The following is a 26738-nucleotide window of genomic DNA, read 5'->3' as shown; positions in this document are numbered from 1 at the left end:
ATGATCATCTCCCTTCCACCAATAAATTTGATAATTTCTTTTGTTGATATGTAATAGAACTTTATAATTCTGAAGTAAAATTATATTAAACAATTTACAATATTACTGTACACAATTTTGCACATTTTTATGAATTATTCTATAATTTCTTTGTACAGAATGAATTAGTGGACATGATTTCCCATTACAACAGGTATTAATAAATAAAATTATGGCAGTCAATTAGTGAAAGGGGAAAAAGATTAATTTATGCCTCAGTTCCAATATCCACTCCAAGTTCCACCTTCTCGTCTACAGTGACATCTGGAGCAGATGATGTCTGATAGTGAATATTATCAAACCCAACTACTTCAACATCTTTGTTCTGTGTAGAACTGCGACTGAAAGTTGGAAAACTGGGAATGGATAGTTTTGATGTGTCCAATCTACCAGTATAAATGAAATATACAATTACAAAGACAAGTAGTATTACAGCTAAGACTCCAAAAATGATACCAACTACAGAACCGGAACTCAAACCACCTAGAAAAAAAATAACATATTTCAGAAAGTACAATTATTGTCATTTTTTCAGCTAACAGCTAAATAATTTCAATCCACACTTTCATTGATTATTTTGTGGAAAGCAACAGAAGTTAATGGTAGTGAAAATATTAGTGAAATGCACAGACTAAACATGGAGGTTCTTTGTGGAAGATGACAAAAGTTGGCAATAGTGGTAAAAGGTTTAATGGTATGCAGATTGCCTAATTAATATGCACAGACTAAACATGTAGCTTCTTTGTGGAAGTTGACAATAGTGGTAAAAGTTTTAATGGTATGCAGATTGCCTAATTAATATGCATAGAGTAAACATGTAACTTCTTTGTGGAAGATGACAAAAGTTGGCAATAGTGGTAAAAGGTTTAATGGTATGCAGATTGCCTCATTAATATGCATAGAGTAAACTTGTAACTTCTTTGTGGAAGATGACAAAAGTTGGCAATAGCGGTAAAAGGTTTAATGGTATGCAGATTGCCTAATTAATATGCATAGAGTAAACATAACTTTTTTGTGGAAAATGACGAAAGTTGGCAATAGTGGTAAAAGGTTTAATGGTATGCAGATTGCCTAATTAATATGCACAGAGTAAACATGTAACTTCTTTGTGGAAGATAACAAAAGTTGGCAATAGTGGTAAAAGGTTTAATGGTATGCAGATTGCCTAATATGCACAGAGTAAACATGTAGCTTCTTTGTGGAAGATGATGAAAGTTGGCAATAGTGGTAAAAGGTTTAATAGTATGCAGATTGCCTCATTAATATGCACAGAGTAAACATGTAACTTCTTTGTTGAAGATGACGAAAGTTGGCAATAGTGGTAAAAGGTTTAATGGTATGCAGATTGCCTAATTAATATGCACAGAGTAAACATGTAGCTTCTTTGTGGAAGATGACGAAAGTTGGCAATAGTGGTAAAAGGTTTAATGGTATGCAGATTGCCTCATTAATATACACAGAGTAAACATGTAGCTTCTTTGTGGAAGATAACAAAAGGTGGCAATAGTGGTAAAATGTTGAATGGTATGCAGATTGCCTAAATAATATGCAGACAAAAAAACTATTTTGTGAAAGGTGACAAAACAAGCAGCCTATCGGCTGAGATAGCTCTGCTGTTAGCAAGGCACATTTCAATTAAAGAACTAAAGATATCATTAGAAAATGAACAATATGTATAGTATGTATATCAATTGGACTTGCTGTTTTCAGCAAGAATTCAAAAATATCACTTTTTACCAAAAATGACACAAAAATATTCATCTAATTAGATAATTGAAGATATCATCACGAAATGAACAAATCTGCGAGAGGTCCACATGTAGTACCTATCAAATAATATCAAAGCAATCAGACTTACGATTTTTAACAAAAAGTCAAAAATATCACTTTTTACCAAAAATGACAAAAATATTCACCAAAATTAAAGAATTTAAGATATCATCACGAAAATCACAAATATGAGAAAGGTCTACACGTAGTACCTATATATGTAATATCAAAGCAATTGGAGTTGTGGTTTTCAACAAGAACTCGAAAATATCACTTTTTACCAAAAATGACAAAAATATTCATCAAAATTAGAGAATTAAAGATATCATTACAAAATGTACACATCTGAGAGAGGTCCACATGTAGTACCTATATATGTAATATCAAAGCAATTGGAGTTGTGGTTTTCAACAAGAACTCGAAAATATCACTTTTTACCAAAAATGACAAAAATATTCATCAAAATTAGAGAATTAAAGATATCATCACGAAAATCACAAATCTGAGAGAGATCCACATGTAGTACCTATATATGTAATATCAAAGCAATTGGAGTTGTGGTTTTCAACAAGAACTCGAAAATATCACTTTTTACCAAAAATGACAAAAATATTCATCAAAATTAGAGAATTAAAGATATCATTACAAAATGTACACATCTGAGAGAGGTCCACATGTAGTACCTATATATGTAATATCAAAGCAATTGGAGTTGTGGTTTTCAACAAGAACTCGAAAATATCACTTTTTACCAAAAATGACAAAAATATTCATCAAAATTAGAGAATTAAAGATATCATCACGAAATGAACAAATCTGAGAGAGGTCTACATGTAGTATCTATATATGTAATATCAAAGCAATTGGACTTGCGGTTTTTAACAAGAAGTTGAGAATATCACTTTTTACCAAAAATTACAAAAATATTCACCAAAATTAGAGAATTGAAGATATCATCATGAAATAAACAAATTTAAGAGAGGTCTACCTCAGGTACATATACACCAAATATCAAAGCATTCAGGCTAGTAGTTTTCAAGAAGAAGTCAAAAACGACAGACAATCACTCATGTGATAAGCTCTGCTCGACAAAGTCGACAGTGGAGCTAAAAATGTGAATCAGTGGAGTAAGTAATCAACCAAACCAAGCATGAATAGAATTCATCTGATCAATTTGGTGATTTTCAAATTTAAAAGAAAATCAAAGAAAGCTTAGAAAGAACTCTCGTGTGCTGAGAGTATTGGAGACACATTAAAAATTAATTCAAAATGGAAATGCAGAAAACTAATTATGCAAATAAGGTAACTAATATTAACAGATTTAAGTGTAAAACTAATAAGGTCTGCACAATGTACCAAGTTTCATTGAAATGTGATTAGAACCAAAAAAATATTAATTATTATGCTAATTAGAGAATTAATATGAACAGATTTTAACCCAAAATTAATCAGGCTGTCTATTGTCCTAGAGCATTTATGTACCTAGTTTTATTCAAATGTGATGATCAATACTTGAGATATAGTATTAATTAATTATGTTAATTAAGTGATTAATAAGCATAAATATTTACCAAAAACTAATATGGTGTATAGTCCTAGGTTCATTGAAATGTGATGGGTACTCTTTAAAAGTTTCATTGAAATCCAATGAGTGGTTTTTAGATATCAGTGCAACAGCCATAGAACAGCAACAAATTAACTAATAATGCAAATTAGGTGATTAATATGCACAAATATTTACCTCAAAACTAATTAGGTCTCTGCACAGTCCTCAAGTAACTATGTACCAAGTTTCATTGAAACGTGATCATTACTACCGGTACTCGAAATATCAAAAGCTGAAAATTAATTAATTATGCAAATTAGGTAATTAATATGTACTGATATTACCCTAAAAACTATCAGGTCTGTGCAGTGTCATATGACATCTATGTACCAAGTTTTATTGAAATGTTATGATTAGTACTTGAGATATCAGTGGAAAAGCCGAAAATTGATTAATCATTATGTAAATTAGGTAATTAATAATATTAACAGATTTTTACCTGAACTAATCAAATCTGCATATTGGTTCAGAGCATCCATGTGCCAAGTTTCATTAAAATTCAATGAGTGGTTCTTCAAATATCAGTGGAACAGTCATGGAACAGCTTTAAATCAGTTAATTATCATTCAAATTAGGTAATTAATATTCATAGATTTTTACCCAAAACTAATCAAATCTGCGCACTAGTTCAGAGCATCCATGTGCCAAGTTTCATCAAAATCCAATGAGTGGTTCTTCAGATATTAGTGGAACAGTCTTGGAACAGCTAAAAATCAGCTAATTATCATGCAAATTAGGTAATTATTATTCATAGATTTTTACCCAAACCTAATCAACTCTGCGCATTATCCCAGAGCATCTATGTACCAAGTTTCACCAAAATTTGATGGTTCTTGAGATAACGGTGGAACAAAAAAGTGACATACAGACATACAGACATACAGACAGGGTAACTGCAAAGACTCCCTTTTGTGCTTCGCACATGGGAGTCAAACATGCAATAGGACAATATATATTGAAACAAGATACTAATTAAGCATGCATATATTCATGATTGTATAAGCATATTTTCCTAATTAATTTTTTAACGGTTAACCTAATAAAATCTTGTTGCACAATATGACTGCTTAGTTTCATCTGATTCTGAAAACTGATTGTTGCGATATCACTTTCACAAATTTGCTGCACAGACGTACCGACCGACCGACCAACAGATGAAAAGGACAACAAACATACAGAGAGTACCACAACATAAGCAACCATGGTGAAAGAATTTATGATATGCACAGACATAACATAACTATTTTGTTGATGGTGGACACAGTTGACAATAGCAGTGAAACATTGACTTTCACTGCAATTGCAAACTTTTGAAAAAGAAAGAAAAAAAAAATGTATGAATTTGAGTGATAGAAATTATGTACAAAATGGCATATACATATTTGGGGGGGGGATTGCCATTTATTCAAATGTATATACGTACCACTACTAGAAGATATTGGTTGTGCATTTCCTCCAACTGGAAAACAAATATATATGGCATAAGTCTGGACTGTTATTATCAAATCCACAAATGCATTTTACTGAGAGTGACAGTCATTGTATTGAAGCTGTCCATATAAAATCAAACTTGGTTGAGATTTTAAAGAGCTAGCCATCTTGTACATTCAGAATTGCTTTAAACACTTGTCGTATACATTTAACCCACATTGAATATGGCATGCTATGAGAATGATTATATTCAAAATATTTTACAACAAAATAATATGAATGTATGGATTGGATTGACAAGAAACCAACAATGTATGTACCATCTTGAATTCAGTTTGTTTGAATGGTTGAATGATACTCGTGCGCATTTTAATGTAGTATATAGACTTTTTTATTCAAATATTACCCCAAAAATAACATTTTAACAGCAGTTTTGAGTAGCAAGAATAATATATTGTATGGATTGATTTGAGAAAAAAAAAGTGATCTATCATTCAAATTAGTAGTTTAACCCATTTCTGTGAAAATTGCAGGAGTCATGATATATCAACATATTTGAATCATGTTTGTCCATATAAAATCAAACTTGGTTGAGATTTTAAAGAGCTGGCCATCTTGTACATTCAGAATTGCTTTGACACATGTTGTATACATTAAACCCACATCAAATACGGCATGCTATGATGAAGTGGATGTGATGCTTTAATCCAGGGATTGCACTAGTATTTTTGTGTAGTGAGTCTCAATGTGAAATTGAATAATGATTTCACAATATATGTTGTGTGTTTTCATCAAAAATGGGAGCCCCTCTTGTAATAAAATGGGGGCCCTTCTCCAATATTGAGGGTCCGAAGTATGGGGTTAAAGGGCGGTAGTCGTTGTGCTGCACATGTGTGACATTTGTGTTGATAAACATTGATTCAATGCGCTCTCCTAATGGTAATCACTAATTACTGCTGGTGACTCTTTTGATAATTTCCAATCACCTAAAAAAATACATAATTAAAGCTTGGTAACATCTCAGTTTGTACTGGTTGATCTGTGCAACAGTAAAAGTCGCCATCTTTGTTTATATGAGACCCATATATCTTGCGCATGCGCGGCGAGACGACTACCGCCCTTCAACACAAGTCCTACTTTAACCTGTTTTGATAAAAAAAAATTAAGTTATTGCAGCCATTGCAGAGAGGTGTATAGCTTTCTTTCAATATAACAAGGGTAAGATGAAATTGAATACAAAGACAACCTTTTAATAGTAGGGAGTCATTTAGGATATAGGCAATTGGATTTATACTTACTTTTGTCCATTTTACACACAAATCCAACTGTCCAATAACAATCAACATCATTCCATTCACCGGAGCTGAAATGCATCTCACCACAATCTTCATTTCCCTCTACATTATTTGGTTCTCCAGTAGCCCAGTTTGTGTATGAGACTGGACTCCCATCAACCCATGAAAAGCCAACTATCGTAAAGAAAGAAAAATGGCAAATCAAATCAAATGCGTTCCTGAGAGCATTATAGAATAGGAACCCCTCATATACATATCATTGAAAAATCAGACCAATTATTCACAACTGAAAAACTGTACTGCAAAACATGTCTTTTTCGCGAGCTTGTCTTTTTCGCGAATTTAGCGAGAGAACTGATTCGCTAATTCAAGACGTCGCTAATGACTTTATTATAAATTCAAAATGGTCGCCAAACAACATCTTTTCTCCACCGTACTGACATGATAGACACACTTTATTAACACAAAAACATAAATGTATTCATTGTGGTAATTATTTCAATGAAAATAAATAAATGAAGTGATACTGATATAGTATTACGGAAATTAGTAGTACTTAGTTATTTTGAGTCCCAATAAAAGGTCAGTGTTCTGGATGTAACACAGCAATGATGCCCGCTTTTTAGCTCCGCTGTCGACTTGTTGAGCGGAGCTTATCATATGAGTGATTGTCCGTCGTCGTCATCCGTCGTCCGTGTCAATGTTTTACTTTTTCGACTTCTTCTTGAAAACTACAAGCCTGAATGCTTTGATACTTGGTGTATATGTACCTTGGGTAGACCTCTCTTAGGTTTGTTCATTTCATGTTGATATCTTCAATTCTCTAATTTTGGTGAATATTTTTGTCATTTTTGGTAAAAAGTGATATTTTCGACTTCTTGTTAAAAACCGCAAGTGCAATTGCTTTGATATTACATATATAGGTACTACATGTGGACCTCTCTCAGATTTGTTCATTTTGTAATGATATCTTTAATTCTCTAATTTTGGTGAATATTTTTATCATTTTTGGTAAAAAGTGATATTTTCGACTTCTTGTTAAAAACCGCAAGTCCAATTGCTTTGATACTACATATATAGGTACTACATGTGAACCTCTCTCAGATTTGTTCATTTCGTGATGATATCTTCAATTCTCTAATTTTGGTGAATATTTTTGTAATTTTTGGTAAAAAGTGATTTTTTCGATTTCTTGTTAAAAACCACAAGTCCGATTGCTTTGATATTACATATATAGGTACTACATGTGGACCTCTCTCAGATTTGTTCATTTTGTGATGATGTCTTCAATTCTCTAATTTTGGTGAATATTTTTGTAATTTTTGGTAAAAAGTGATATTTTCGACTTCTTGTTAAAAACCAATAGTTCAATTGCTTTGATATTACATATTTAGATACTACATGTAGACCTTTCTTAGATTTGTTCATTTCGTGATGGTATCTTCGATTCTATAATTTTGGTGAATATTTTTGTCATTTTTGGTAAAAAGTGATATTTTCGACTTCTTGTAAAAAACCAATAGTCTGATTGCTTTGATATTACATATATAGGTACTACATGTGGACCTCTCTCAGATTTGTTCATTTTGTGATGGTATCTTCAATTCTCTAATTTTGGTGAATATTTTTGTAATTTTTGGTAAAAAGTGATATTTTCGACTTGTTAAAAACCAAAAGTTCAATTGCTTTGATATTACTATATAGATACTACATGTAGACCTTTCTTAGATTTGTTCATTTCGTGATGATATCTTCAATTCTCTAATTTTGGTGAATATTTTGGTCATTTTTTGTAGAAAGTGATATTTTCGACTTCTTGTTAAAAACTGTAAGTCCGATTGCTTTGATACTATACATATTGTTCATTTTCTAATGATGTCTTCAGTTCTTTAATTGAAATGTGCATTGCTAACAGCGGAGCTATCTCAGCCGATAGGCTGCTTGTTCAAATTCCTGTTGAATCAGTATTTTATGATTGCGAACAGAATCAAATTACATTTAACAGTTTTCTTTGTTTGTGATAACCCCGCATTTGTTTTGGCAGGCGACAGACAAGTATTGTGAAAACAGGAAATCAACAATGACAAGAGAGATTCGCTGAATCAACATTTCGCTATTACGTCATATTACCATAATTCACTAAAACTGCATGTCGCTTTTTCAACATGTTTTACAGTATTTTACTTGGGGACAAACATGATTCAAATATGTTGATATATCATGACTCCTGCAATTTAATTTATTCACAGAAATGGGTTAAACTACTAATTTGAATGATAGATCACAATTTGTTTCTTCTCAAATCAATCTATACAAAATATTATTCCAGCTACTCAAAAATTTGTATGGAAACTGCTGTTAAAATGTTATTTTTGGAATAATATTTGAATAAAAAAGTCTATATACTACATTAAAATACGCACACATATAAAAAATGCATGAGTATCATTCAACCATTCAAACAAACTGAATTCAAGTTGGTACATACATTGTTGGTTTCTTGTCAATCCAATCCATACATTCATATTATTTTGTTGTAAAATATTTTGAATATAATCATTCTCATTTTTGCTACCGATCGTCACCAAGTAGCCACCAAGCCGCTGACATTCAAAAGACGCTTCAGGCCATGTTTTCTTTTCTTGAGAGTTTGAAAAGTGATAGCAGTAACCACCATATGGTGTCCATGATGAGTTGGTTGGACAGGTGCCTTCTCCTGGAAGGGGGGTAGTAGGCTGTGGACCTGTATGTGATGCAATGATCATTTGATACAATCAATAAATGTATTTGGGGTTGCGTCTTGACTACAAAAAAAATCATTCATTGTGATAGGCTACCGGTATATACTTATATAAAGAGTAGTTTTTAGACTGATCAATCTTTGACAATCAATGTAGTTTTTTATTTTAATTGTCAAAATATAAACAAGAATATTTTCATTCTGACTCAATTACAGAATAAACATTTCATAGTTTTTCCAAATTCACACAAATTTATGAAAATTTTCTCCCAAATGTTTTTTTTTCTTGAATTCTTTTTTTTGACATCATTTACCATTGCCTATACATATCCTGATAAAAAAAAAATTATGAATTATTATATGTTTAAATTTGTATTACAATATTACAGATATTGTAATATTCAGTACATTTATTACATTATATTACAATTATTCATTTATTATCTCTTATTTTGAGATATGTACCGGTATTAATTTCACTTATTTACAGTATCATTAGTATTTCCTTTTATCACATGTATCATGCACTTTCGGTGTAATAACACCCGTGTGATATTTTTGGTATTACACACTTTGAAAGTGACGTCACACTTTAAGTCTGTGATGTGATTGGCCAATACAGCTAATTTCACCTTTGACCTAATCAGTAAAGTTAGTACTGAATTATGCAACACTTATGATGAGGCAGATTTTAATGACAAATTATGTAGAAATTATTACATATTATACTTATTAGATTTGTAGATGCTATATAATCTCTGATTTTATCGCTGTTAAATAAACAAAATATTAAAGATATTAATCACAGTCTCAATTCTCCCAACCCGAAAATAGTTCGGGCATGACAATGTTTCGTCTGCTGTCAATCGTACAAATTTGCATCTCAAAGTAAACAAACCTTCAGCTGATCGAACGTTCGAAATCATGATACATATGGGCGACTTAGTCAATACTTTTGATATAGACGTGACAGAATTTATGAATGATGAGCAAGAAAGGCCAAGTGAAGGTATGTTTACGTTTTTTTCTTTCGTCAGAACTGATAAACTGAGATCATGATCACTCGGCGTATTGTATGATCGCATAATGCATTGGGTAAAAATACATCACAATACTGCGAGTACTAAATAAAATGATTCCACAACATGAATTTATTTTTATATTTATAATAACAAATGTAACATTTCTTTTCGTCACAGAAAATGCTTCCTTGGGTGAAGCGACAGCACAGACCACTGACAGCGACGGCGCCGAGGCCGGGCCTTCACGACCATGTAGATTTGTGCCAGTCACCGATGACGATGTCAGAAGAAATATCGAAACTCAACAAAACAAAAACACAGCCAAGAAAACTCTATATGATATGAGATTACTGGGCCAATTTTTGAAGACACCATAAATAAAAGAAGCTAGAGAAATCCACGAAATCCCTCCAAAAGAACTGGAAACAATTCTATGCAAATTCTTTATCAGTGTCCGTAAACCAAGCGGTGATGACTACGAGCCTACTATGCTTTCTAGCTTTGAACGTCACCTGAAACGACACAAATACATGTATTCACTCACTGATCAGTAGTATTGAGTTTAATGAGGTGCGGGAAACAATAAAAGCAAAACAGAAGAAATTAAAGAAAGATGGTAAGGGCAACCTACCGCGAACAACTGAGGCGGCTACAGATGAGGAAATCGAAATTCTGTGGGAATCGGGACAGTTTGGGTCCCACAGTCCTGAAGCCATAATAAATACCATGTGGTTTTATAACACAGTACATTTTGGTCTGAGGGGTAATACCGAGCACCGTAACATGTGTTGGGGAGATGTGAGCCTATGTACTGATAGTAGCGGTCGTGAATATCTTGAGTTCTCTGAACGGCAAACTAAAACTCGGACTGGAGAAAATCCGAGGGATACCATAAAAGTGAAGCCAAAGATGTGGGACGTCCCTGCGAATCCCAGAGGATGTCCAGTTGCTATTTTCAAAAAATATCTCGGTTTACGACCAGCTAGTTACACAAATAGTGACGACCCATACTACATCGCCACGCATTCTCGCGGACTGCCCAGACCGGGTGAGCAGTGGTTCCGTCACCAGCCTATCGGAATTAATAAAATAGGTTCCCTGATGAAAAATATGGCAACTGCAGCAAATTTACCCCCAAACAAATGCCTCACAAATCATAGTGCCAGAAAGCATCTCATCCAGAAATTAAGTGACCAAAATATACCACCGACACAAATAATGCAGATCTCCGGTCATCGTAACATTCAGTCCGTCAATGCCTACAGCACTATATCAGAAAACCAACACAGAGAAATTTCTGGCATTTTGAATAATCAAGTAGCCACCCCTAACTATAGCACATCAAACCCGTGCCAAACATCAATACCTTCTGTTATGTAACCTCAACCACAACGTAACATCGCGTCCCAGTTGACATCAACCAATATCAGCCATCATGCCTCGACCTTGAGTTCACAATCCACACCGATATTTGGAGGCCCCATTTCCGGCGGAGTATTTAATGTACACGTACATTACAACATTGCCAACAATGATAGTTCAACAATTCCACCGAAAAGACGTCGGATATATGTGTTTGATTCCTCTCAGTCATCAGATGAGAACTAAATAATAACTTTCAATCGACGCTGCGTTGACTTCCATGTTTGATCTCGTGGACCATGTCAATGACGCCATAGTCTCAAAATTGAAATGGGTCGTCATAAAAAAATCCCACTAAACAACAGGGTTTGTGACATGTGTAACAAAGGTCTAATTGAGGATGAAATGCATTTTCTGCTGGAATGCAACAAATATAATGAGTTGCGTGCCAAACTGTTCAATAAAGCTAAGGATATGATCCCAGCATTTGAAAATAAACCTGCAGAGAAAAAATTCATGGAATTGTTACAGAATGAAAACATTATTATACCAGTAGCACAGTTCATAAGTAAAAGCTTTGAAGTCAGGAAGCAGGGTCTTACTTGACATCTTAATGCCTGCTGTCAATTTTGTAATTTTATATTAGATTGTATTTTAGAGATTTTGTATTATTTAGTAATTTAGTGATTGTATTTGTTATTTAGTATATTGTGTTTTTGTTTTGTTTTTTTATATATATATTTCTCCTTGTACTTTGTGACCATTTTCTTTCCCTCCGGGGATTGTGTAAGAGTCAATAAGTAAATAAACAAGTCATTGTCAATGACACGTCCCCGTTCCGTTCATATTTGAGTGACATATACATTCAAAGCAGATCATGACCGAAATGCACCTGCATATGTACAACACATTGTGCTAAATCTGAACAAAATCCATCCATGCATGACTGAGATCCGGTTCTGGAATTGTGAAAATACGTGATTTTGATGCATTTTCGGCCTTAAAATGGCCATCATTCCGCTATTGTTAAGCAGATCATGAAACAAATGCACATATCTATTTGTGACATGATGTACCATGTGTGTGTGAAGTTTGAACTTGATCAATCCAGACATGTCTTGGATACGGATCCAGAACTGAATTCTTTAACAAAATGGCCGCCAGTCGGCCATTTCGAACTTGATCCGAAAAAAAAAAAAAGACGTGCATCAAGGTCCTATTATGTTTAATGTATGTACCAAATTTGAACAAAATCCATCCATGCATAACTGAGATACGGGTCCGGAATGGTGAAAATGTGCGATTTCAATGCATTTTCGGCCTTAAAGCGGCCCCCATTTGGCTATCGTTAATGAGATCATGAAACAAATGCACATACATATTTGTGACATGATGTACCTTGTGTGTGTGAAGTTTGAACTTGATCAATCCAGACATGTCTCGGATACGGATCCAGAACTGAATTCTTTAAAACAAAATGGCCGCCAGTCGGCTATTTCGAACTTGATCCGAAAAAAAAAATGACGCGCATCAAGGTCCTATTATGTTTAATGTATGTACCAAATTTGAATGAAATCCGTCCATGCATAACTGAGATCCGGGTCCGGAATGCTGAAAATGTGCGATTTCAATGCATTTTCGGCCTTAAAGCGGTCGCCATTTGGCTATCGTTAATGAGATCATGAAACAAATGCACATACATATTTGTGACATGATGTACCTTGTGTGTGTGAAGTTTGAACTCGATCAATCCAAGCATGTCTCAGATACGGATCCAGAACTGAATTCTTTAAAACAAAATGGCCGCCAGTCGGCCATTTCGAACCCGATCCAAAAAAAAAAATGACGTGCATCAAGGTCCTATTATGTTTAATGTATGTACCAAATTTGAACAAAATCCGTCCATGCATAACTGAGATCTGGGTCCGGAATGGTGAAAATGTGCGATTTTGATGCATTTTCGGCCTTAAAATGGCCGCTATTCGGCTATCGTTAATTGGATCATGAAAAAAATGCATGTGCATATGTCCCATATAATGTGTGATGTATGAGTGAAGTTTGAACTTAATCGGTCCATGCATGTTCGAGATACAGGTGATCACGGACGCACAGACGCACGGACGGACGGACGGACGCACACAGGGCAAAACATAAGTCCCCGTTTTCGGACTGTGTCCGAACGGGGACTAATAAATAAATAAAGTCATGGAGTGACGGGGAAACCCCCGATAAATACTTGTAGTTCCTACAGCTTTTTGATGTATTTAATAGTTTTTACTGCTTTCGTTTTTTGCTTTAAGTGTTTAAGTTAAAAATAATGTAATTTGTTTATTTGTATTCTAACTAGTTTGGTGTTTGGACCTTTATTAAAGTTCTTTTTGATCGCTTTTGTCTCTTCAATGACTCTTCACTTTTACTTGTTTGACCGAATCAATGCGCCCAGTGTTTGCGTTGTCGATTTCGGCCCCCGACGACAGTGGAAACATTTGGCTTTGAATTACAACAAAAAAGAATACATGTGATAAATAGGATCTCAAATTCGTGACCGTGTAATATCGGATTTATTAAACTCGTGTAGTAATTTTCATATGTTCCTCGCCAAAGGCTCGGAACATATGAAAATTACTACACTCGTTTAATAAATCCGATATTACACGGTCACTCATTGGAGATCCTCTATTTATTTTTTTATTTTTTATTATTACATGTATTTGACTTTATTGTATTTTATGTCAAGATCTCAAATGGGATACGATAGCAATAAAGATTTACTTACTTACTTACTTACAAATTTAAACGTCATATAAAAATTCATAGTAGCGCATGTACTGAATATTCAAAAATCTATGATCAAAATTATGATAAAATATACAGTAAATGCATACTTGGAGATGTAAATAGAACAAATGTGGTCTCCCTTTTCATGTTTATCATCTTTTTTAAAATTTTCTAAATTCTATATCGAGATACAATTGAACATACCAGTCCAGTATTTACACATAGCGGCTGAGCCAAGTGAGCAGTCAGTATCATCCCACGGACCCTGCGTTGTCATCTGAACACATCCCTCATATGGATCTTTACTAGGTTCAGCATCTCCCCATGCAGTAAATAACACAGGACTACCATCCGTCCATTTATACACACCATCAGACTGTGAATAAAAAAATACATGTTTCACACCACAATAAGAATTGGTATCAATGTGCAAGGTCACATTGGTACCATGAATGTAATTCTCTGATTTAAAGATTACTTTTTGCCAGAAATGAAATTTTTTTTTTTTTTAGATTGATTGTGTCTGAGACAGAAGGAAAAATAATTGAAATCAAAAAAAGCTTAAAAAAGAACTAGCATTTGCTGCAAGTATTGTAGACATATAAAAAATATTCATCTTCTATTTGAGATGTACAACGTGAAAACAATGTGACCCACATTATTGAATTATAATACATACAGAAAATACATATACCGGTAGTTTTGTGTGGTTTTCAGTCTAATTTATTCCAGAGCACCTCTACCACAAGTCCAATTTAAATCTGATTTTTTGAGATACCAATACCAGAAATTGGTTAATAATAATTAGATAATCATTATGCATGTTTTTCATTATAATACTAATAATTATAATACTATGGATTACCCCACAGCATCTATGAACCAATTTTCAAAGAAATGTGATGGATTAATTAATCCAATCCTGTATACCTGGTTGTTTATTACTTACCTCTAAGTCATTTAATCCAATCCAATCCAATCCTGTATACCTGGTTGTTTTTTACTAACCTCTAAGTCATTTAATCCAATCCTGTATACATGGTTGTTTATTACTTACCTCTAAGTCATTTAATCCAATTCAATCCTGTATACCTGGTTGTTTTTTATTTACCTCTAAGTCATTTAATCCAATCCTGTATACCTGGTTGTTTATTACTTACCTCTAAGTCATTTAATCTAATCCAATCCTGTATACCTGGTTGTTTTTTATTTACCTCTAAGTCATTTAATCCAATCCTGTATACCTGGTTGTTTATTACTTACCTCTAAGTCATTTAATCCAATCCAATCCTGTATACGTGGTTGTTTTTTTATTTACCTCTAAGTCATTTAATCTAATCCTGTATACCTGGTTGTTTATTACTTACCTCTAAGTCATTTAATCCAATCCTGTATGCCTGGTTGTTTATTACTTACCTCTAAGTCATTTAATCCAATCCTGTATACATGGTTGTTTATTACTTACCTCTAAGTCATTTAATCCAATTCAATCCTGTATACATGGTTGTTTATTACTTACCTCTAAGTCATTTAATCCAATCATGTATACCTGGTTGTTTATTACTTACCTCCAGGTCATTTAATCCAATCATGTATACCTGGTTGTTTATTACTTTCCTCTAAGTCATTTAATCCAATCATGTATACCTGGTTGTTTATTACTTTCCTCTAAGTCATTTAATCCAATCATGTATACATGGTTGTTTATTACTTACCTCTAAGTCATTTAATCCAATCATGTATACCTGGTTGTTTATTACTTACCTCTAAGTCATTTAATCTAATCCAATCCTGTATACGTGGTTGTTTTTTTATTTACCTCTAAGTCATTTAATCCAATCCTGTATACCTGGTTGTTTATTACTTACCTCTAAGTCATTTAATCCAATCCAATCCTGTATACGTGGTTGTTTTTTACTTACCTCTAAGTCATTTAATCCAATCATATATACCTGGTTGTTTATTACTTACCTCTAAGTCATTTAATCCAATCATGTATACCTGGTTGTTTTTTACTAACCTCTAAGTCATTTAATCCAATCCTGTATACCTGGTTGTTTATTACTTACCTCTAAGTCATTTAATCCAATCATGTATACCTGGTTGTTTTTTACTAACCTCTAAGTCATTTAATCCAATCCTGTATACCTGGTTGTTTATTACTTACCTCTAAGTCATTTAATCCAATCCTGTATACATGGTTGTTTATTACTTACCTCTAAGTCATTTAATCCAATCCAATCCTGTATACCTGGTTGTTTATTACTTACCTCTAGATCATTTAATCCAATCCAGAATGGACTACCGATTGATAACATATGGTATTCTATAAACGCATTCTCATACACATCCATTATACTGACTAATTCTGTCGAGTCTTGTTGGCATGACGACTGAGCTCCATTAAATGTATGGGATCCAGATAGAACTTTATAACAAGCATTCCAGTATTGAATGTAACCAGGTTTACAGTAATTGGGTGTGGTAACGGATGGAGAATACGAGGAGTCTGAAGAGTTGAAAGAACACGTACTTGGTTATAGTATGCGAATTAATAAAACAAGTGATATAACATGTTTTTTTTTACTCTATACTTATCTTTATACTAAAAGTGACAAAAGAATCGCTGTAGTTCTTTAATAATCTGACACACATTTATGCTGAATATTTCTATGTCATTTTTTTTCTATGTTTTTTGTTTGTTTTTTAATAAGAGATGTATGAGCGTTTTCACTTTCTATATCCAGAGAAGATTTAATAATATTATACTACATATTATTTGTACAAGAATGAATACCATTTTTAAAAAAATATGGAGATCACAATGATTTCAGGGAAATTTGTAAACTATAATGGAAGAAGTTCAAAGCCAATTTTGTTGATATTCATTATAATTATGCATGCTCAAAGGAACCACAGTCTGTGGGACGGGTTATATGTAGTTTTCATGATTACTAGTTTTTATAAACATCAAAATATTTCAAAACATGCAATATTGTGTTATGGAAATCCTATTTGCATACACAATAAAGTCAAGATGCACAACGGTGATATTTATTAACAAAATAACATAGCAAGGACATTTATACCTTTATCAGCTTGGCATATATAACCGGCCGTACTGCTACATGCAGCGTCATTCCACAGACCGCCATACGCACGGAAATGCAACTCTGTACAATCTTCCTGAAATGACACATGAATGCATGGTTACAATATATAAAGAACTCTGAAAACTAAATACTGAAAGTATAGTCATATCAAATTCATGATTAAATAATTATTTCTGATGTTAGATCAGAAATTTTTACATAGGAAAAAAGTTTTACACAGATTAATTCATTTCAATAGACCATTTCACTGTATGACCCCACATTATGCGTGAAATTGATCTTTAAAACAGGACAAGCAAAAACCATAGTGGCAATCTAATGCAATTTAACACAAGCATCTGTGGACCTTAACCAAGGTTCCATCAAAGTCGCATTTGTTAGAGAATGAATCTCGGCCAGTGGAATTGGCCTTCCCATTGAGTCGGTGGCACACTTAGGTGTTCAGCCTAAGGTAGGATTTGAATTTGGGTCTACCGATCATGAATCTGAAGCAACAACCACTATGCTACCAGTGACCGGCATCATAGTGTCATAGCGGTGTTAAAACATCACATATGATTTAACGCATGCAAAAATATTTTTGGGTACTTGTACACTTAATGATGGACATTTGATGATAAACTTTGATGATGTACGAGTACCTAAACACCATAATCCTTTCTAAAAGATATGCAGTTCGCCATTGATATTCAAGTTCAAAATAATATCATTTGATTTTCACAGGTAACATTTGGTCTACGCCTCTCACGCAATACCTGAGATCTCACAGTAAACGAAAAATCACTTATTGAGTGAAGAAACCAAACACTGTTGCATTTATTTCCATCATATTTATCAAATGAGTTCAATTAAATCTGGGATGAGCATATTTGATGGTCAGGCTGCATGGGTTGTAGAATTTGTAAATTTATACATATAACAAAGGAAGAGAACCAGTACTAACCACATCTCCACCATTAGGTTCACCTTCTGCCCAATTGACGAATTTGACCTCGGATCCATCAGACCATCGGAACTGACCTTCCCAAGCTACATCGTTAAGACCAATCCACATAGCGTAATCAATGTCACGAAGACGACTTGTAATGTATGCTGTAATTACAACAGAATGAAATTGCATATTCAGTTAAAATGGTTATCATAGTGAGTATTACTACTTGTATAAAACATGTGTTTTAAATTAATATGGTACATTAGGTTTTTACACAGGTTAAACAGTTAAACCTTTGGATAGATAAAGTGGGCGTTACAGATTGGTGGTCTTTTTATGGAGGTTGGATTATTTCTTTATAGATAATACATTTGATATAATATTTGTCCAGAAAATAATGAGATGGAGCTGTTGGAACAAAAACACAATTATTTGAATTGATAAAAATCAAATAAATTTGACTTGAATTTTTTTTTTAAATAGAATTATGATTAATATTTTTTAATTGTCTCTAAACAAAGGTGAATCTGCATAAGTATTGAGGAAAGGGTGGCCACATAAGACAGGTGGTCGTTATACACAGTTTATTCATAGTATGTTATTTTAGGAACTGCCTACAAATGGGTACTGTATTACAGACAGATGGTTCTTATAGAAAGGAGGTCACTAACAGGTTTGACTGTATAGTGCTAACAATTTACCTTGCTGTTCCTTGCTATGAATTGTAGCCAGATCGCCGCCATCATTTCGGCATCTTTCCCGCGCAGTGTCCCAATCAACAACATCGGATGCTGATTGTCCATGGAAGGAGTAACACTTGTTATTATGTTGCAGAAATCCCGGTGGACAATACGCATCATAAACAGGGGTAGTTACTGCTGATGTAATCGGGTTTATATCACTCATATGTTTCTTGCATGCAAATGACAATCGATCACCACAGTTATTGTCATTCCACATACCATCTTGTAAATAAATAAATAAATAATAATCAAAATGAATAAATAAATAAATAAATAAATAAATAAATAAATAAATAAATAAATGAATGAATGAATGAATGAATGAATGAATAAATAAATAATCAAAATGAATGAATAAATAATAATCAAAATGAATAAATAAATAAATAAATAAATAAATAAATAAATAAATAAATAAATAAATAAATAAATTTCATACAAAATACCGTTTTAACAAAAATTAATTTTACAATGATATGTGATAATAGCTAGAAACATGCATGGCCATGACAAAAAATCACCATGATTTCCTAGAAAGTTATAAAGATCAAATATTAAATATAAATCATATTGTAATCAATTTTATGAGTGGAATGACAATTTTATTAGCCATTTATAATTAGCATATAACCAAGGTATGACTTTACCAGATGTTCTAATTTCCACACACTGTTCTGATTGATGGGCATCATTTGGTTCATTTGGCGCCCAGTTAGTATACGTCAAGGCACTGGAATCACTCCATCTATATTCAAATAATAACAAATTATGAATATACATATGGCAAATGAAACTAAGCATTAGTAAAGCCATGAGACCTAGTAATAATAATATGAGGTTATTACAAGAATACCTCAAAGTATGCACGAAGACAGTACAGCTGGAGTATCGACCGTCATGCAGCAGAGGTCGATGCGCGGCATACTGTCTTCAAACATCACCTTATAATCACATTATTCTTTCTAAATACCTACTTCGTATAAATATGGTCAAATAAATAAATATCTCATATAATAAGACAACAATATGTCCTACTTGTTGCGAAGAATCCATCAAACTATTAACTCACACGTATTCAGTTGCTGCACTATTTTCTCTAAGACCAATCCATCCTGCCCAGGCACCTCTTTGACCAAGCTGAAAGAAAAACACAGTCTCCGGTGATCGAAAAACAAACATTGGGAAAACAGAACATATTATTGTTGACTATTAAAAACACAAGACCCAGAATGACACACATACATGTAGCTCATTGACAATTTGTTTTTTTCTCAATCCTTTTCCAGCAAAACAAGAGTAAATTTGTACTGCAAAATGCAATATGTGTCATCTGCGGGAATTCAAAAGTCATCCAATCTGTGTCAAATAGAAATGATATATTCAAGATACACTGGACTCATTCACTGATATAAACACTGCTGCATCAATTGAATGTTTTGCAATTGGTATGTAACAGAATGTAACTTACACCATAGTGAATAAGCTGCTGCTCTTCTTGACTGTGTATGGATGCTAAGTAGGACGCATGTGCGTTACAGAAACTATTAGCGTCTTGCCAGCTATCCAGGCCTTCACTTGATGACACACTAACATAGTAGCAATAGTCATTGTACAGATACCATTCTAAATCGGAACCACACAGAGGGGCTAGAATTTGAAACAGATTTTAAACTTTAACACTACATTTCATGGCAAAGTTTTATTACCGGTACCTTACACACACAAAAACTTACTGTAAAGGGGTTAGTTATTCCCTGGGTTTTAATTTTGCTTATTTCACTGACTAAAAAATGCGCTAAATTAAAACCCAGTGAATATGTAAAATTTAGCATAGAACACATTATCTAAATGATAAAACCGTGAATTTAGAACCTACTGAATATGCCTGAAATGCTAAATCAGCAAAATTTAAACCCAGTGAAAATTAGTCATTTTACAGTGTTCCATAATTTTCAAAACATTTGCCCAAAAAAATGAATATCAAAATGCTACATCAAATTTTGGCGGGAAAACTGTTAATATGCAAAAAGATAACACTCATAACATACTGTCTGATTTGCGAAAATAGTCATCATCATAACACTAGAGGTCACACATCCTGGTATCCTGGTATGAAACATTTATTTCAAATAATATACCTCCATTTTAGCACGGTTAATTTATTTTTGGATTTTAATGACAATTGACTGCTTGAATTTTACAGGAATGATGCTGACCACCCAAGTAAGTACCAGAATATCTGGTCTTTAGGGGTCAACTATAAGACTTGGATTTCAAGAAAATGAACTCACATCTTGTAGCATCAGGAACTGGGAATTTAGTTACCGGTGGAACACCTGAAATTAGTAAACAAAATTAGTTATTAAACATGTTTGTGATTTAATTATATTAGGTTCATGAAATAAAGTTCTCACAAACTTCTTTTCAAAAAAAACAAACTTTTCAGGACTACCAAAGTAGTTTGTTCTTTTCAAAATTGATGCAGGACTGTTAAAAATTGTACTTATAGAGATGTATATATCAATGTTAATCAGACACAAATCCCTATTGCATCACATGATCAGAATCGTCAATTGCATTCTTACTTTAATATCAACTTTTCAGTTAATTCTCACCTTTTGGTATTTTACAAATCCAGTTCCTAGGACGGTCACACACTTGATCATTCCAGCTTTTTGATTCATGAAAGAACACCTCAATACAGTTAGCGAGTGTACCACCGTTAGGTTCACCATCATGCCAGTCTACATAATTCACAGCTGATCCATCACTCCAGACAAAACCTATACATCAAGTCAAATAATTAAAAAAATTTAATATGAAATAATGTTGTTGACCAATAACCAAAAACTAAATTTCACAGATTTTATGGACTTTTACGATATTTATATGGCATTGTTTTATGCTGTACTAAGAAAATCTAAATGAAAAAGTCATGATTATGGAAATTCTACAGCTATTTATCACAAGTGAATCTATACTGGTTTGTCTAGAAAAAAAAAAATTGACAATATAGCAACTCTAGCTATGACATACATGTACGATGCAGAAAGATGATCAATGTCTAATAAACTTGCATTCAAACTTCAAGTTGCTCAAAGAAGCATGGAAAGAGCAATGCTGAATACTGTAAAATGACTAATTTTCATTGGGTTTAAATTTTGCTGATTTACAATTTCAGGCATATTCAGTGAGTTTTAATTCATGGTTTTATCATTTAGATAATGTGTTCTATGCTAAATTTACATATTCACTGGGTTTTAATTTAGAGCATTTTCCAGAAGAGAATGGGTTAGGGAGCAAATGAAAGTTGTAGACATCATAGCGAAGGTGAAATCATTGGAGTGGGAGTGGGCAGGTCACATAGAGAGGAAGGCAGATAACCAATGAGAAAAAAGTGCATGGAATTGACACGATTGGTGGAATGGCGAGAGAAGAAAACTGAAAAAGAAAAGGAGAGACAATATAGAAGAGGGGTTAATTGGATGAATAGAACTGAAGATAGATTATGCTGGAAACGAATGGGTAGGCTACTGGCCTGTAGTGGCCTGAACGGCTGACGAGGATCATGGATGTATGTTGATGAATCTGATGGTAAAAAGGTTTCATTGTATATCAAATTTGGTTTATTACACATGGTGGAAAAATCATATATACAGTTATAAGAAAGTTAATTATAACTCATGGTTTCACATATTATTGGGAAATTCCGCCGAATATTTCAGCAAAATATTTTGAACATTGTAAAAAAGTTCCAAACAAGCAGCCTCTCGGCTGAGATAGCTCCGCTGTTAGCAATGCACATTTCAATTAAAGAACAGAAATGATCATTAGAAAATTAACAATATACATAGTATCAATGCAATGGGACTTGCTGTTTTCAACAAGAGTTCAAAAATATCATTTTTCACCATAAATGATTGTGGTTTTTAACAATATCACTTTTTACCAAAAATGACAAAAATATTCACCAAAATTAGAAAATTAAAGATATCATGAAATGAACAAATTTGAGAGTGGTCCACATGTAGTACCTATATATGTAATATCAAAGCAATTGGACTTGCAGTTTTTAACAAGAAATTGAAAATATCACTTTTTAACAAAAATGACAAAAATATTCACCAAAATTAGAGAATTGAAGATATGACCATAAAATGAACAAATCTAAGAGAGGTCTACCCAAGGTACATATACACCAAGTATCAAAGCATTCAGGCTTGTAGTTTTCAAGAAGAAGTCTAAAAAGTAAAACATTGACACGGACGCCAGACGACGACGGACAATCACTCATATGATAAGCTCCGCTCGACAAAGTCGACAGCGGAGCTAAAAAACCATCTAAAATAGTGTAAAAAATTCAATAATTTATAAAGCAACACTGGCTGTAACTTTCAGTATTTATTCTCTGGTTTTTTACTTGAAATCCATTTTTGTCAACTCAGAGATTACGATACAAGATGACAACTTACCGGGGGTTGAGGGCAAAATGTCCAAAACGTCACATCCGAGGGGGCTAAGCTTCCCTTTGATAGCCTCTCACTGATGAATTATGTGTGATTTCGTGTGTCATAATTTTCTACAGTTACCTTTATGTGACCCAGATTTCAATGAAATGACAACTATCTAACCATTAGTTTTTAAATCGAATTTTATGTGACATTAAAAATGTTCAAAATCACAATTATTGTGTTTTAATGGTACAAATGACACAATTTTGTGAGCCAATAAACAATGGGTAACATTATGGGTAACTTTATTTTATTTAGAATAAAGATACTTAATTCTGATAAGATGCCAATGTGACACTACATGTAAATAGTGCTAAGCTTACCTGATTCATCTTCAACATCATTTAATCCTATCCAAAAAGCATTAGCCCAGTCACTGCAAAAACAAACAAATAATTTGTTCTGGTTGTACTAATTAACATTCAGAAGTATTCAGAATATCCTAAATAAAATGTGCTATGGAAATTTATCACACAAAACAATAATTTGGGTTTTCCATAGTGTTGCAAGTCAGGGCCATGAAATATACACAAAATTAATAAAAGTTATACAAGTTATACTAAATCTTTTTTTTAATAAGTATTTTAACAGAATGAATCATTACTGCCATACTCACTTAACTCCTGATTTCTCCCATACATGTAGTTCTTCCTCGGCGCTATGGAAACTAGCTAAATCACCACCCTGTTGTTGACAACGCTCCAAAGCATCACTCCACATTAAACGATCTTCTTCAAGACTGTATTCTTCAATCTAAACAGCAATGATAGTCAAATCAATCATTTTTTTCCTTTTAATACTGTAATTCAATAAATTGTCATTGCTAGAAATTTTGACAGTTTGATTAGGGCATTCATGATCAAGGAAAGTATTTTCACAAAAGTCACTACATAGTTTTGCCTCAAAACTGAAAAAAATTAACTTGACATGCATTGGTGACAAAAGTTTTAGCAAATGATGTATGAACACTTGGAAAAAAGTCGTTAGGGACTAATTATTGCATCTCTCAATTGAAGTAATTATACTTACCAGAAAGCAGCTATCACCATATCCAATCCACCCAGCTGAACAGCCTGCATCAGATGGGGTAGTTTTCGGCTCAGGTGGTGGCAAAGTATATCCATTCTTCAATCGCTCACATATATAATGCATTGAATCACCACACGGCGTGCCATACCATAGACCAGCAAGTGTTCCTGATGTTACGGAAACACAATCTCCAGTACGCGAGTCTAAAACAACAAAACATAATAAAAGTATGAATACCTTGCCCATGCTATTGTCAAATAACAATTCTGTTAAAGAAAATGTAACAAAACAGGATCACTTTCATGTTTCGCAGAGTACACTTTTTTGAGATTTCATTGGCCATCATCGTACATTGTTAAGAAAGCTGCACCCCCTAATCTTATAAATCCTTGATAATATATCAGCTGAGAAGCTTGTAATACAAATAGCTAAAATATGGGGTGTTTGTGTCCTCACAAAAAAAGAAAATTTGTCCTTCTAAAAGTCAAATTATCTGCCCAAGGGCACAAATGCCCATATTTGGTTAGCTATATATGATATATTTACTTCCATTTGCTTTGGTTAAACAGCGCACTCATTTTATCATTGGGTACCCCCACTTGGTGTTATTGCATGCCAAAATAACATATAATTACTAGCAGTGTAGAAATACACTGTATTCTCCCAAACAGCAGGCATTGGGGTTTTTAAACTCAGATTGATTGATGGGAAGAGACATTAACCCACCTAGCAGGTAAAAAAGTACATGTACATTTGTAGAAACTACCAGAAAACTACTCTGGTTGATTAACTACCCGATGAATGCATAAACTACCACTGACTAAGTTGGTTGATCAACTACCCAGTGCATGTACAAGTACCAGAAAACTTACCAGGTTGATGAACTACCCGATGAATGCATAAACTACCACTGACTAAGTTGGTTGATCAACTACCCAGTGCATGTACAAGTACCAGAAAACTTACCAGGTTGATGAACTACCCGATGAATGCATAAACTACCACTGACTAAGTTGGTTGATCAACTACCCAGTGCATGTACAAGTACCAGAAAACTTACCAGGTTGATGAACTACCCAATGAATGCATAAACTACCACTGACTAAGTTGATTGATCAACTATCCAGTGCATGTACAAGTACCAGAAAACTTACCAGGTTGATGAACTACCCAATGAATGTATAAACTACCACTGACTAAGTTGATTGATCAACTATCCAGTACATGTACAAGTACCAGAAAACTTACCAGGTTGATGAACTACCCAATGAATGTATAAACTACCATGTACTATATAACTTTGTTGATCAACTATCTAGTACATATACAAACTACAAGAAAACTAAGATGTTTGATTAACTAACAAGTACATATAAATATAAACTAAAAGAGCTTTATTTACTATCTATTAGATGCATAAACTGTCAGTGACTGACCTGGTTGATTTACTCCCCAGTTGGTGTAAGTCACTTTTTGTCCATCACTCCATTCATACACTCCAGAAACACCTAAATCATTTAATCCAACCCAGTAACTTTCACCATTAGAAATCTGACTCAGTTTTGAATTCAAGAAGGACTGTTCAACGCTGAAAAGAAAATCCAACAGTAGTTAAAGCTTTGAAATACAAAATGAGAAATCATATTTCTGCCATTATAAAATAATTTTAATGAGGGGCATCATAAACAAACCACTTTAATTTCACAAATTTGATTTGAGTTAAAATCACAAAAAAATTGTAGCCGAGAAAATTTCTCTAGAATCCTACATGTAGACTTTCACTAAGTTTTGTCTGTTGTACAATCCTATTATACATATATCCACAAACACAGTGGTTATTATTGTCTTGCTTGTTATCACTAGTTTTTCATTCAAATTTAGAAAACAACCGTCCTGTACAAACTTTCAATAACTAAGTGTGAAAGCTATTCACTTATCATTTTATTTATTATCATTTAACACTCACTTGTCATTGATTGACACTAGATTTCCTTGATATGTTTCACATTCTATTTGGGCACTGTTCCACTGAATTGGTATCATGTTAAATTTATAACAAGAAGAGCCATGACCAAACCATCCCTATAATACACAAAACATGTTAAACTGTGAGTACCTTGCCCTATAATACACAAAACATATTAAACTGTGAGTACCTTGCCCTATAATACACAAAACATGTTAAACTGGGAGTACCTTGCCCTATAATACACAAAACATGTTAAACTGTGAGTACCTTGCCCTATAATACACAAAACATATTAAACTGTGAGTACCTTGCCCTATAATACACAAAACATGTTAAACTGTGCTTGCCCTATAATACACAAAACATGTTAAACTGTGAGTATCTTGCCCTATAATACAC

At 33.4% G+C, this 26738-nt stretch overlaps 1 protein-coding gene across 1 annotated transcript in view; it reads right to left on the bottom strand.

The window, feature by feature from the left end:
- Positions 1-247: 247 nt before the first annotated feature.
- The window catches only part of LOC102801348 (macrophage mannose receptor 1-like), an 82323-nt gene continuing 55832 nt past the window's right edge, over positions 248-26738 (bottom strand). The window contains exons 25-42 of the mRNA XM_085493778.1: positions 26337-26452; positions 25807-25958; positions 24371-24573; positions 23958-24094; positions 23665-23717; positions 21446-21613; positions 21122-21166; positions 20299-20477; positions 19900-19967; positions 19478-19575; positions 18789-19052; positions 18100-18248; positions 17133-17229; positions 16314-16552; positions 14248-14419; positions 8630-8884; positions 6145-6315; positions 248-522 (exon numbers count right to left, since the gene is read on the bottom strand). Of these exons, the coding sequence (XP_085349904.1) occupies positions 248-522; positions 6145-6315; positions 8630-8884; positions 14248-14419; positions 16314-16552; positions 17133-17229; positions 18100-18248; positions 18789-19052; positions 19478-19575; positions 19900-19967; positions 20299-20477; positions 21122-21166; positions 21446-21613; positions 23665-23717; positions 23958-24094; positions 24371-24573; positions 25807-25958; positions 26337-26452 (2841 nt within the window). The remainder of the gene's footprint in view (positions 523-6144; positions 6316-8629; positions 8885-14247; positions 14420-16313; positions 16553-17132; positions 17230-18099; positions 18249-18788; positions 19053-19477; positions 19576-19899; positions 19968-20298; positions 20478-21121; positions 21167-21445; positions 21614-23664; positions 23718-23957; positions 24095-24370; positions 24574-25806; positions 25959-26336; positions 26453-26738) is intronic.

The sequence above is a fragment of the Saccoglossus kowalevskii genome, chromosome 19 (genome assembly GCF_978046115.1).
Source record: "Saccoglossus kowalevskii chromosome 19, keSacKowa6.1, whole genome shotgun sequence".
In the NCBI taxonomy this organism is placed as follows: Eukaryota; Metazoa; Hemichordata; class Enteropneusta; family Harrimaniidae; genus Saccoglossus; species Saccoglossus kowalevskii.
This window is presented reverse-complemented; position numbering and strand designations above follow the sequence as displayed.